General features: G+C 42.3%; 1 protein-coding gene across 6 annotated transcripts in view; it reads right to left on the bottom strand.

Annotated features, from left to right (window-relative positions):
• Positions 1–287: 287 nt before the first annotated feature.
• Positions 288–14502, bottom strand: part of LOC138962612 (probable ribonuclease ZC3H12B) — a 94806-nt gene continuing 80591 nt past the window's right edge. For 3 of the 6 annotated variants that reach the window (XM_070334488.1, XM_070334489.1, XM_070334490.1), the window contains 4 exons: positions 10826–11868; positions 10020–10156; positions 8916–9150; positions 288–7224 (listed from right to left, as the gene is read on the bottom strand). In XM_070334488.1, coding sequence (XP_070190589.1) covers positions 5403–7224; positions 8916–9150; positions 10020–10156; positions 10826–11868 — 3237 coding nt within the window. In that variant the 3' untranslated portion in view covers positions 288–5402. Of the gene's footprint in view, positions 7225–8915; positions 9151–10019; positions 10157–10825; positions 11869–12976; positions 13084–13150; positions 13290–13574; positions 13916–14502 lie in introns of those variants that run through there. The other 3 variants (XM_070334487.1, XM_070334493.1, XM_070334491.1) reach the window with 3 other exon arrangements.

The raw sequence follows: 14502 nt of genomic DNA, 5'->3' as shown, positions 1-14502 counted from the left end.
AGACGCCTTAAAAATTGTGGCGTGTGTGTGTGTGTGTGTTTGTGTGCCTGTGTGTGTGTGTGAGTGCGTGCCTGTGTATGTGTGAGTGCGTGCATATGTGTGTGTGTGTGTGTGTGCATGCCTCCATTGTAACATGCAACTGTGTTCGTGTACAAGGAAGTAAAAAGAGACAAGACAGAAATGTTATTGTTGTTTTCTAAAAATAAAGCAAAGCACCAGAACATATTTCCTTGTGACATAAAGACACTATGTATAAATTTAAAAAAGAATAACGAAAAAGCAAAATATGAAGGTTGATACTTTATTTCCGATAAACCGAAACAATAGAGAATGCTTCCAAAGCATTCATCCATTAAAACAACAATTAACAAAGGCATTGTGCCCATACACAATATTTCAGAACAAAATAGCTACAGAACAGATTGTACAGCCGTGCATGTACAAAACCAGCATACAATTATTGATTTAGAACAAAATGAAACTGACATTTGATTACATTAACCACAAACACCATCATCATGACATCAATCAGAAGTACAACACATGCATTCCTCAGAGATATTTTAAACATAAATTGCTGTTCTGAAATAATCTGCAAGTATTTATCACTCTATATCCTTTACAAGAACTGTTATGCACTGTAACAAACGGTTCTTCAAAAATTAAGCATAAACAAATTCATGAACAACTAGCTTTTGAAAGGAAGAGGCCAATCATCATACTAAATATATAAAGTCTTACTGTTCTTCTTCCATCAATTTTGAATCGTTAAAAAAAAAAGGTGCTTGTTCATCAAGAATAACTAACTATATCTAGGTATTTCTTTCTCCAAAAACAGACTTTTCGAGTGACAATAAAACATATAACTATGTCTTCTATCATGAGTGAGTATAAGAACTAGACACTATCTTGGCAAAAATTAAAAAAAGCACAAAAAAAGCCCCCGACCGTTTGTGTCCGTTGACTTGACTCAACAAGATGGGGACTAGATTCTTTCAAGCCTACAAAACTGAGGAACATGTTTTGGTTCAATCTTATGTTGTCACTTAAAAGTGTCAACGATGACAAGTGTAAGACACGCACAAAAACGAGAAGGTAACAAAAAAAAGCGGATAAAATCCCATCCATCACAACACAAGTGCAAACAATAAATAACGCAAAGTGCATGTTTTGTCGGGTGACAGCACGGAAGAAAAAAATAGACATAACAAAAAGAAATTAACATCGATAAACACAAAGTGCACGTTTAGTCATTGATCAGGTGACAGCTCAGAAAAGAGCCGAAAATGGACACAACAAGATGAAATCAACATCAATAAACACAAAGTGCACGTTTAGTCATTGCCGAAAATAGACACAACAAGACGAAATCAACTTCAATAAACACAAAGTGCACGTTTAGTCATTGATCAGGTGACAGCTCAGAAAAGAGCCGAAAATGGACACAACAAAATCACAGCGATTCAAACAAAACTAACAGCCTCAGATCGAGGTACTTGAAGTACTTCACCACGTGGTGACTGGGTACACGGTTGTCGTTAAAGAACTTGACGCTCACGCCACGTCACATGACGAATTTCGTCTCTCTCTTTTTTTATAATGTCTTTGTTTTCAACAACGCAAAACATGTGTGTATTTTTGCAGAAAATGTTCATCACATTAAGAACAGTTGTAACATTCACGAATATTTTTATAGAAATACCTGGGAGCAAAACCAAAAAAAGATCAATCTCTGTCTTCACTCCAAAAGGTAGAAAAAAACACACATTTTGTTTCAGAAAAATATAGCATCAAGATTAAAAACAATGCGGAAGGGTCATGCTCACAAAATGAATATTTCAATTCATACACCATGGCAAAACAAATGTTGGTACCATAGAAAACTGCACCTTGTCACTTTGCTACTAACTATACCATGTGCAGTGTTGTTGCCAGGCCTCGGTCTTCGACGCATTCCTTTCTGATTTGACGCATTGGACCTAGCCATGTCCGGTCGATGGACCGATAGTTTTTACGTTTTGGTGGTCAACTGACCAATACATATTCGTACAAGGCGGACAAGGTCTGCAATGAATGGAATGGGAGTTGCAAAGTCGGAAAACAAACCCCGATCGAAATGTTCATGTTCGCTACGAGTGAAAATGCACTCGGTGCCGAGTCCGTGTTTGTCGTCATTGACACTCGAGGCTGCGTTTACAGAAATACCCGATCCAGCCGGTGTACCTATTTACCGAAAACGGCGCAAACAGCGGAAAGTTTTTTTGCATTGCATGTATCAAAGGTATGGCGGTACAATTTGGACCTATTGTTTTGTTAAAGCCAGGACATTTGGACCTTTTTTTTTTTTTTTTAGGGAGGTCCAAATGACCTGTCTTCTTAGGCTGGCAACAACACTGCATGTGTCATCAGTTAGATCTAGTCACGGAAGTTATTATGTACAGTGGAACTCACCTTTTAAGACCTTCAACAATCGGCGAAAATCAGGTCTGAAAATTGGGGGGGTCTTAAAATGGGGGTAATTTTACTGTTTTAAAAAGCTGAAACTATTCATTGGAGTACAAAAAAGCAGCTTTGATTGAAGATGAAGAAAAAAAGTTCATCATAGTGCACTATTCATCCTCATATTCTGCTCTCTAAATATAAAACATCTCATCTCAAATCTTCATGGCATGGGACACACAGACTCTTGACCAACAATGACTATTCAGCCATTATACAGGCTTATATTCAGTGTTCAATAATGACTTGCATGTGGCACCAAAATGGGGGGAAAAAGGTACATACATGTAATATTTTTACATGACAGACTTTGAAGTTGAGCAGAAAATGCCACAAGAGAATAATGCAAACAAACTTATTTGTTGTCGAATAAATAAAAAAGTATAATGTTAGCAATACAGTAGCAAATGTACAATATGTGTGAAGCTTCAGCCGCTCAAGAGAAACATACTAAGAACTCCCTATCAAAGTACAGTACTGGCATTTATTTAATGAAACAATCTGTACATGTAAATTCTGAATTATATAATTACACAGATACTTTGTTAACAGATGATGAGATCACAATGAAAACTTGATTGATAACAGATTTCACTCAAAAACATAACTGACAGACTAAATACACTATTTCTGGTTATATGCGAGAAACAAATGTTTGAAAGGAAGGTAAAATTAAGGCTAAAAGATTGTAAATCTGGCCTCTCAGTCATATAAAGGGTGATGCCTATGCACAGTTTTTGTTGTTTAGCTTTTGCTTTACTTCAAACTTTTTTTTTTTTTTAATGAAATTATAATTATATAACTAAAGAAAACACACACACACACTCTCACTCTCTAAAGGTTACTCAAGCCGCACTTCCAACTCATCTTCATTACTGAGTTATGTTACGCACTGTTTGTGATAAAATATCATATTTACATAAATGTTCATTATCATGTACACATGTATACATGTACACAACCATTTAAAAGGTGTTTTTTTCATGGAAAATGTACATAAGGTTATACCAAACGAGACATCAAGAATCACACTGACAGATTCAGTTGAAGTCTGAGGTGTTGATCTAACATGTAAGAAAGATTTGTTGAAACTGGACTTAGGCCTGGCAAAGCTTCCACTTCTCCAGGGCCGATCATTTAGGATGCACTCCTGCAAAAACGAACAACAAATGGAAACTACCGTTACCAGTGATCTTCCCTTTTCTCACTGAATTTCGACTGACAGCAAGCATCGTCACACAAAATATCCAGTTCCAAAAATGTTTCTGTGTTGTTTTAGTTCCACACTTCAGACTACAAAATAAATTGTCAAACCATTCAGGATCCTTGTGCCGCTTCAGAAATCAAGTACAAGACTACAACAGCAGCCTCTAATTTTACAAGCTGAAGTCAACTAACAGAAAAACACATAACAGCATGCAGTTCGTAGCAGCTCAGCTGCCATACTCAACGTTTCCACAAGAGAAACAACCAGTGACACCTGAGAGCAGCTGACAATGTTACTGATAGCTGTTGCAGCTTTAAAGCTATCCTCATCAGTTTCTGCTCCAGTGTTAGAAAGTGTTCCTTTCTGCTCTGTTTGAGAACAGAGAGAAAGACACCAGACAAACTTTCACTAAAAAGAAAAAGAGATATGGGGACCCGGAGGCAGAGAATATGGGTGTCAAAGAATAACACATTCTGAGAAGGAAAAAACACTTGTTGTGCTCCTTCATTAAAACATATTTTGTCATGACTTTGTAAACTTGTTGAATAAAACACTGTTTAAACCAAGGAAAATAACCACACACACACAAAATCTAGCTTTTTGATGTTTTAAAAAGCTGAAACTATTCATTGGAGTACAAAAAAGCAGCTTTGATTGAAGATGAAGAAAAAAGAAAAAAAAAGACAGCTTTGGCTACTCAGCAAATGAAAGGGCCGTCTGCCACTGCTAGTTACTTCATACAGTTTTCAAACAACCCTCAACATTTCCTAAAAGCAAGCATATATAGATATATATCAATACATAAAATTGTAGGTCCACTTTGCTGTACACTGTACACAAGTCTTATGCACAAGTGTGCAAACTTTCACATAAAAGTAAATTTATGACATGTTCTGGCAGTATGGTCTACAGACCAAAATAAACTGGCCAGTCTAATCTCTCATACAACAATGAGTTTTTTTGGTAAATTTCCCATCCAATGGCGATCCAAGCACCGTTGTTCTTCTCATATCTTATTTGTTTGTTTATTTGTTGCTTAACGTCCAGCCGACTACGCAGAGCCATATCAGGACGACTCATATCTTATGAACCAATGACTCTTCACAAGTTTTTTTTCTGCCAAAGGCGACAAGATTGTGCAGGCTCATCGTCCTAAGTAGTCTTTTTTGCTCCGCTGTCCGCACAATATACACACACTCTTTTCAACGTTGATTAGGCCAAAAAAAAAAAAAAGGTCTGTTTACGGTAACATAGGCCAAAAAAATAGGGTCGGTAGGTCGGGATTTTTTTAATTTTTTTAATTTTTTTAATTTTTTTTACCCCAAATGTAGACCAATAAAACTAACTTTAAAAATCGCGCAAAAAGACTGGATTCACTATACATAGAGACAAGACACTCAACACATTTACAAATCGTCAGCGGACTTTCGTTTTCACACGTTTTTGTTGTTCATTTTCTCACCCTGTCCTTTACCACCAACAAAAAATAAAAAAATTTTTGAGTTTGGAAAAAAAAAGTTTAGGGTCGGCGCCGAAATTTAGGGTCGGTCGGGTGACCAGAAACAGACAATTTTTTTTTTTTGGCCTTAGTCAAATGTGCTGGCCGATGACTTGTGCTGAAACTAAGTGAAACACCCTGTTAACAAAAACACCCACATGTATACATGTACGTTTTTCCTCTTCTCTCTGGCGACTGTTACAAGGTATTCATGATGCTGGCGCAGATTTTCTGCGGGTCTGTCTCGTCAGGATACTTGTTCATCACAGCGCGCACTCTGTGCTCAGCAAAGATGCTGCACAGGTGATAGTACAGAGAGTAACGAGGGTCGCTTGGCGGGATGGGCTGCTCTGCCGGAAAGCTGCGCCGCTGCATTGGGTTGTGTTGCCACTGAGGCACGCCCGAGCCTATGAAGGGAGGTGGGGGTTGGTGGGTGCTGGGGGTAGCGGGAAGGTGGGGATGGGGGTGGTAGTGAGGGGAGGCAGGGTGGCTGTGGTACATGCTCCCCATGTCCCACTGCTGGGGGTACGGGTGCATGGTGTGTGCGGCTCTGTCCTGGGTGCTGTATACGACTTCGCTGCACTGCCGATCCAGGCCCATGGGGCCGATGAACGACTGCTGGTGAGGGAAGGGCTGCACGGACGTGGAGCGCGACAACCCGTGCTGATGTTGCTGCATCGAGTGCGGCTCTGCTTGACTGTGAACCGACTGGGGACCTCGCGCGTCCAGCCCCGAGAAGGAGGGAACGGAGACGTGGGAGGGTAGGGTGCCATCACCGGAGCCAGCCATGTAGAGCTGAGTATCAGAAGAGCTGTTCTGACGCATCATGCCCTTGAAGGGGCGGCCTTGGAAGGTTCCGGGGGTGGGTGGGAACTGACTAGGAACGCTGTGCTGGGGCTTGAGAGGGGTGTGCTCCCTGCTCCCCCCCTCCATGCTCATACTGCCGGCCATGGACAGGGCGGAGGGGGGATGCTCGCTGTAGCCCCGGTGCAGAGCTCTGCGGCCGGAGTCCTTCTCCATAATAGGAAAGCTTTGGCAGTGGCTGCCCATCCCCTGCACTTGGTAGGCCGGGTCCTGGTGGTAACGCGCTGGGCCAGAAACACAGGTACCTGAGGCGCTCTCAGAGTCTCTCGCCAGCAAATGAGGCGGCTGGGTGTAATACTGCTGCTGGTTTTGCAGCTGAGTTTGGAAATGATGGTCCTGCAGAGATGGGCGGCGGTCAAACAAACTGTTGAACTGAGCGGAATCGTGGTGACCGATCCCTGACCCGGCTGGTCCAGCCAGCATGACGGGGCTCGCCCGATTGGACGACGTTTTGGGGTTAAAGAAATTCGTGTCGGAGCCCTCGTCCGACAGCTTCTTGGCCAGGAGGAGGTGGCCGCTGACAAGACTCCCTTCCTGGCTGCTGGTGAACGGCACGTTGAGACGAGATGGGGACGACACCCGTGATCCCATAGCGGGGAGAGGGCTGAGCGCTTCTCGAGGGCTGGAGATCGGCCCAGGCTCAGGAGGCGGCACTACGGGGGCAGCATCGCTTAGAGACACTTTGGCCAGTGCTTCCTCCAGCTTCCTGCGATGCTCCCTCAGGTAGTCCGAAGTCTTGCTGGTCCCCCTAGTGGGTGACTTCACCCTGCTGGTAGCGGGGTCCGAGTCCGGTTCCTTCAGTCCTGAGGGCAGCGGGGAGACGGGGCTGATCTTTTCACTGGGCAGAGGCTCACCAGGAGCCAAGGATCGTGTGCGGGTCAGTTTGGGTTTGGGTTTGCGAGACTTGTCCTGCTCCGGACCTTTGGCAGCCCGCTCTTGCATTTTGATGGTGGCCTGTTCTCTCAGCGCTTCTGTGACAGTTTTGTGGGGCTGAGAGCCGCGCTCAGGGTGGTAGTACTTGCACTTGTTGCCGTAGGTGCACTTGCGCCCGTACGGACACTCTGGCGGCAACGTAGGGGGACTGGTTGGCTCCTTGCACAGAAAGTTGTCCAGCGTAGGTCCTCGGCGGCCGAGAGGGTCCTCTGGGGGCATGAACCTGAAAAACAAACCACAAGTGTGACAATATGGACAATTAACCTTGACGCAAAGTTCGTTTCCTTTCAATGCTATAATTACCAGACCTGTTTACCAAATATGAACAGTTGGTGTATTTTCAACAGAAATGTAGTGTATTTTCAAAATATTGAGTGTATTTTCTTACCAGGTGGATCATGTGACCGACTTAAAACTGTTAGTGTTAGCAGTGAAATTCCAATACAACATCCGTCGCACTGATGATAAAACTGTGAGAATATGACACTGGAAATCGTCGTATTGTCTTATCAACCAGTGTATTTATCGTATTCTTGGAAACTTGGCGTAAAAAATACGGCGAAATCGTACGAGTCAACAGGTCTGAATAAGTGAATTACACGGTGCATTTCCTTTCGCTGATGCATCCTCTCCTTCACAAAAACAGGAAACAGTTGACAGCGACAGGAAAAAGAAACAAATTATACTGTGGTTACAGTTTGAAGCCCTCTGTGGTGTGCATCTTGTTCTGTCACGGTACATGTATCACTTGTGATGCGATCATACTGAGCACTGGGTGTGGTTGAAGGAAATGTCAACTTGTAAATTAATGGAAGTGTTCGTTTCTTGCAAACTCAATCAATCAATATGAGGCTTATATCGCGCGTATTCCGTGGGTACAGTTCTAAGCGCAGGGATTTTTTTTATTTTTTTAAAAATATTTTTATTCAAGGCGCAGGGATTTATTTATGCCGTGTGAGATGGAATTTTTTTTACACAATACATCACGCATTCACATCGGCCAGCAGATCGCAGCCATTTCGGCGCATATCCTACTTTTCACAGCCTATTATTCCAAGTCACACGCATATTTTGGTGGACATTTTTATCTATGCCTATACAATTTTGCCAGGAAAGACCCTTTTGTCAATCGTACACTCTACAACATCTTTTGGCCCTCTCTTCTCTACCAGTTTAAAGCTCTTCTTCTTCTTCTTCTGCGTTCGTGGGCTGTGACTCCCCCGTACACTCGTGTTTTTGCACGAGTGGAATTTTACGTGTATGACCGTTTTTACCCCGCCATTTAGGCAGCCATACGCCGCTTTCGGGGGAAAGTTTAAAGCTCCAAAGTAATCCCAAAAGAACAGACTAACCAATAGTGGATTGAACTCTGCGTACAATACTAACGCCATTCACACAAAAACACAATGAAAGTCGAAACACTATGAGTATAAAACATTCCTAAGTTTCCTTGCCTACACAAGCGCAAATGCGCAGAAAGGAATTTAACACAAAAACACACATCACAACACACACAAAAACAAACAGAACACAGAAAAAAGCTAATCACTTGGTCCTAATAACCTTATGCAATGACTGCACTTCACATCCTAAACGATTCCTTTTTTTTTTTTTTTAACTCTAAAGCTGTTGAATGTGAAGTCAAACCCTCACTCCAGTCAAAAGGGCACACCACTTTCTAAAACAAACACAAAAATATCTCTTGAATAAAAGGACTGTTCTTAACTTGTCGAGAGGACTCTTCATATAAATTGCCCAACAGTCACTGCAAAACACTTGAAAGATGACTTCCCACAACTCAACAGCGACCAAATTACTTCCCCTTAACCACGTTCCGCCCACACAAAAACAACGAGGAAAAACTCTTTGTCAAGCTTGTCTGAACATGAAACTAGTGTCCTGTCTAATAATTACCTGTCATTGACGAACGTGTACATAAGCAGTCTCTCGTCCACCACCTTGCGATATTCCTGGTCCTCGTTCAGCAGGTCGCGATAGTTGTCATTGGAGACGACGATCCCGTTCGTATCTGCAGCCAACTTGAGAACGAAGCGATCATCGTAGCACACCACCCTTCGCCCTTTGATCCTGCGAGCTGGCGTGAACACGACAATGCCTTGCTTCTCTAGGTCGGTCAAGATACTTTGGTCTGAAAAAGCCACGGATAATTGCAAAGGATTACATTTATGCAGAGCATCAATGCAATGACACACAATTGCAGCAAATGTACACTTTCAGTTACACAGACTTGTATTCTAAAAACCGGACAGCTTGATTCCAAAATGTGAAAAAATAACTAACACTTATAAGTTATAATAATGTGCTTGACATGGCACAAAGACAAACACACAACTTCAAAAAAAGAAAAAGAACAAAAAAGAGATACAATACAATACAATACAATAATACTTTATGATCTCAAAAGAGAAATTACATTGTGGCTGAACACATAACATTAAAACACATCAATATAAACAACAATTACACACACACCCACACACACAGACAAGCGTATAAAGTGCCATTTGTAGTTAAAACATGAAAAGTGCCATTTTTAAATTAGAAGATTTAAAATTATGACAGGTTGATTATTGCCCTAAATCACAGGGTTATACAACAAGATTATTAGTTTAAAAGATGTACTAGGTTTACGATAAAACTTGACCTCACATAAACAAATCCAAAAACAAAGAAACTGTCAACGTTCCAAAATTCAGAAACAACAAAAAAGAAAGGCAGGTTGTTGGAACGTTTGTTGTTATTAACCAAACAATACATTCACAGATATAATATATTTCAACCCAACGGTCTTTTAAGTGACCTATCTTGTTTTTTGATTCTCGCATAAACAGTTTTACATTTTGGCATTCTAAATCTTCTTCCAGAGAAGAAATGAACTTAAAACCTTTAACATGTTGCTAAAAAGATCAAATTAGACTTAGGGGCACAGTACTTCCGATTAGACACTTTAGCACACATGCACCTGAGAGGAAGTTATGTAAACTTTGTGCAACTGACCTGTGATTGGCGTATCAGGGCGGGAAGTCTCTTTCCTCCACTGCGGCACGAACACAGTTATCTCCTTGTGTCCGCGTTGTCTGAACCAGTCCACTGCGATTCTAATGCCTTGGCAGGAGAACACATTCTTCCCATGACTGCAACAGTTCATAACAATGATAATTATTAATATCAAACAATGTGTTGGACAACATTGTCATATCACAAGTTTCCTTCTTCCTGTTCATGTGTTGCAGATTGTCCGTTCTCTCTCTAACATTAACAAGCTTAACTTTCCAACTCTTACAACTACACTGGGAATACTTTCAGCCATGCAATTTCAATACATTAAACATGTAAATGCAGACATGTTCAATTTATAGCTCTGACTGCAAACAGTAAGATTTAATGTTTACGTTAATACCAAGTTCAGTGAAACAGAACATTTTAACTTTAAGAGTCACAGGCCTCAGACAAATCTTGTACATGTTTACTTTGCCGAAGTTTGAATTAAAAGTAACAACATACACGTGGTCTATACACACACACACATGACACAAACAACATTTGGATTTTCTCGGATTTCAAGAAGTGTTCAAACTTGAAATAGATAAAAACATCAGACATCAGGCATTACACACTTGTCTGTGGTCATGTATTTTAAATGCATACATGTACTAAGATCCCTTTAGAAAGAACGACACGGATAGAAAGAAAAAAATCTATTAACTTTTTGCATGCACACAGTGACTGTTGTAGAAACTTGTACTGTAACACCTTTAAATAGAAAGACAGAATGAGAGCTATGGGTTTGAGTATGACCGTACCTCATAGCAACATTGCTGCCATCAATGACGATGTGTCGCAGATTGCTGCTGCTATCCTCTGCCGACTTGCTCACTTTCTCCCGCACACTTTTCAACAGTTCCGACTCGGTGCTGGCAAAGTCTGGCGGCGGCTCTGACACAGAAAACCCTCCCTCAAAGAAATCCTCACTCTCTGCGTTACCAGACCCTGCGGACCCCTCGATCAGCTCATGCAGCATCTGGTTCTCATCACAATCCAGGCCGTGACGGCCGATCACACGGTCCAGGTCGGCCTCTATGTAGCCAAGTTTGATGGCGTAAGTGAGCCATGCGTTGTAACGAGGGTCCCTCTTGTCCATCACCCCTACACCACTGTCTTCGTCCGATGACGAGCTAGAGCTTCGCCCTGACTCCGCCTCTTGGAAGTCGACTTCACTTATTACACCAGTCCTCGGATCCTTCACTGCATCCACACCAAACCTCGCGTCAGCCGCCGAGGCCACTTGGGCAAAAGTTCTGCCGAAACCAGCACTGCTGCCTCGCGGTGTAAGGTCAAAGTCTGACGTGCAGACAGAGAGGTACTGTTCTTGCTCGGCATCTGTGGTGAGGCTGTAGGACCTCATGGGATCTGAATGGCTGGGTCCAGAGATGAGGTTGTTGTCGGCGTCCCTGAAGGAGGGGCTGAACGGCTGGTCGCCAAAGCTCTTCTCCCGAACCTCTACACCGCTGTCCTTATCACACACAGGCACTTTTCTGACGGAGAAGTCTTCTCCTTGCTGCAGGTGAAAGTCTGAGGAAGCGACGGCAGACTGCGTGAGACCGTGGTCCATGGGGTCTGCGCTCTGCTGCCCCATGATGAGTTGCTGCACTTGCTGTCTGGCGGCCTGCACATGGAGCCCTCGGCCCTTCATGCACAGCTCCAGTCTGCTGAGGTCCAGCACAATCAGGTGCCGGCGCTCTATGGCATCTGAGTTCTTACGCACCATCTCAAACTCTTCATGTGAGAGGCTGTGTCGCGCGATGGTGAAGTCCGAGCTCTCCTCCAGCACAGCCTTGAGATAAACCTGTAATCAGAAGAAAACAGTCTCTTCAGCAACAGTTGCAAACACTAGTAAGACTAAGAGGGCAAAGCATATATGTCGGCTGGTGTGTAAGTGTGTGTGTGTGTGTATGTGTGTGTGTGTGCGTGCATGAATGTGTGTTTGCAAGTGAGAAGACCATATAATTATATTATTATATATATATAATATGTGTGCATACAAATGTACTGTTTGCACACATACACGTATACATGTAATGATGTATCATTGTTTCAATGTTTGTGGATTCTAAATATGTACACACATACACACACAAGCATACAACGATGGATTGTGAAAAACTAACTGTGGATGTAAAAGTCGACGACATCAACAATAATAATAATTCCAGAAACCAAGAACAAAACTAACACACAGGTATAAAATGTCACAGTTACAGAAAAAAATATGAAGAGTTTAAATCTGTGTATTTATAGAATAACACAATTAGCAAAATATAACAGTTAGTTGTGTTATTCAGATACCACACAAGCTCTTTACTCCATAAAAACTTGTTGCAACAACAATTCTAAACTTTTATGATACATGTTTTAAACTCCAAATGAAGGCAGATTAAGAGATTATGTTAGTGCTTGAAAGATTTAAATTTAAATGTGTGCTGAAAACAATCCAAGCAACAGATTCTTCATACACATACATCATGTACAGGCTAACACGGTCAACTCAGCGGCAAGGTGTTTGATACAGAACATTTGTGAACAAGGAAAGTTTTGAGAGGAAAATAAAATAAAATCACAGCAAATAAACCTTCACAAGTCTTTAGGGAAGTAAAACTCAACCCTTTTTTCCCTTCAGGTAAACACACGCTATAGCATACTTACTCTTTGCCTCAGTTCTTCGAAGCAGCTAACAGGAAGTATAACTTAAGGTTGCATACATGTACCAGTGTGCACACCTTTCAAAATGGACTGAATCTTTGCTACCTCTTTGCTGAAGACCTTTTAGTATTTAACTATAACATTAACAGTATACCTATAGATTAGATACGTATACTACATCATGTGCATACACAGTATATACACAATTAAGTGTCCTACTCCAAGCTCAAACTAATAAATTTCACAAGGTCTACCTGAAGCAGAGATGAAAGAGTCCATAAAAATACTCGCAGTTCCTAGAAGGTCTAAGTGACAGCAACTGTTGTTCCTAAAATAACATTAAGTCAGCTGACAACATTCGCCTGGGCATGTTAGCTAAACGAAAAGCTGAGATCACAAGAAGCTTACTATTTTTAAAAAAGGCTCACCAGTCAACGATCTCATGTACATTGATGTATTCCGAGTAAAGCGAACTCTTAAGTATCGAAATTACACGATAAGTACGCATTTTGTCACCCACATTGCTGAAGGTGGCACACACATTGCTGAAGGTGGCACACCTTGTACTGAATCATAGCCGACGTATTGTGTAAGCAGACGTGCACCCGCGCTATTCTTACGCATGTACTACGTAGTATTGACCCATATAGTGTAAATATATAGTACAACACAGCACGACTGCATGAAGGCATTAGGTGTGTCAACTTCGTGTCACACTAAGTAAACGAGGTTTGTTTACACACCTTCACACTCACACACAGTGACAGCACAGTTTTGTCGTCAGCCCTGTCATAAGGTACGAAAGCAGGCAGAATGCACAGTGATAGACAAATCGAACAACGGTTAACTTACGGTCGCTTTCTCAACGCTTTTCGGTGAAGTAGAAGAGGATAGAAGAGCGAAAGTTGAGTCGTGTTTTTCGCCCGATTCATCTTGAAGTTGAACAGACCCTACCGTTTCGTCGCACTTAGTTTTGACAGTGACCGTAACGTCGTAGAGTTCTAGAATGTGCTCCTTGTATCTGTTCACTAGGCGTAACTTAGATTTGTCTACCACCACTTCGGCTTGGGCCATAATCAGACAATGCAGACAGCTGCATTGTTGATACTTTTGCTTACAGCGAAGAAAGACTGAAACGACTCAGTACCCTGTCGCCATACTGCCCAGTGAACCATCCTCGATTGCGCATGCGCCAGCGAGGCGACATTAAAACTTCCTTGTTGTTCCAGGCCTAGATCCTTTTTCTGTCACGAGGCCTTGTTGTTATGCCGATTGAATTCAAACGCCTTCCCTCGAGTCTCGCTTTTACTTCTTATTTCTGTTTGTGATTTTCATAACTCGTTTGTTGCTCAGTGATTTGCACAAGGCAGTGGCCCGTAAAAACCCACGCAACAAGGAAAGTCGCAAGAAATGAGTGCGATAACTAGGCCACGAACGCAGCGACTGAAAGTGAAAGTAGACTGCCTGACTGAGTTACTCAGTGAGTGTGGGCTCCGCGGTGAGGCAGTGCTCTTTTAGTTCTCCAACATGCTGAACGGAACTCTGTATGGCATGCTTCATTTTGGGGATCATACCTGACATCAAGTTATGACTGTGCTCTCAGTCCCGGCCGAGCAGGGACCTAGGCCTATATTTAGATCTATGGCCACGGTCCGAGTCATGGTCCGCCGTCTCAGTCCAAACTGAGCTCAGTCTAGTCTCTCTCTCTCTCAGTCTCAGTCTCTCTCTCTCTCTCTCTCTCTCTCTCTCTCTCTCTCTCCGAGTCTCTCTCTCTCTCTCT

Source organism: Littorina saxatilis, linkage group LG3, assembly GCF_037325665.1.
Source record: "Littorina saxatilis isolate snail1 linkage group LG3, US_GU_Lsax_2.0, whole genome shotgun sequence".
Taxonomy (NCBI): Eukaryota; Metazoa; Mollusca; class Gastropoda; order Littorinimorpha; family Littorinidae; genus Littorina; species Littorina saxatilis.
Note: the sequence above shows the minus strand (reverse complement) of the source record. Positions and strands in the feature narration are given on the sequence as shown.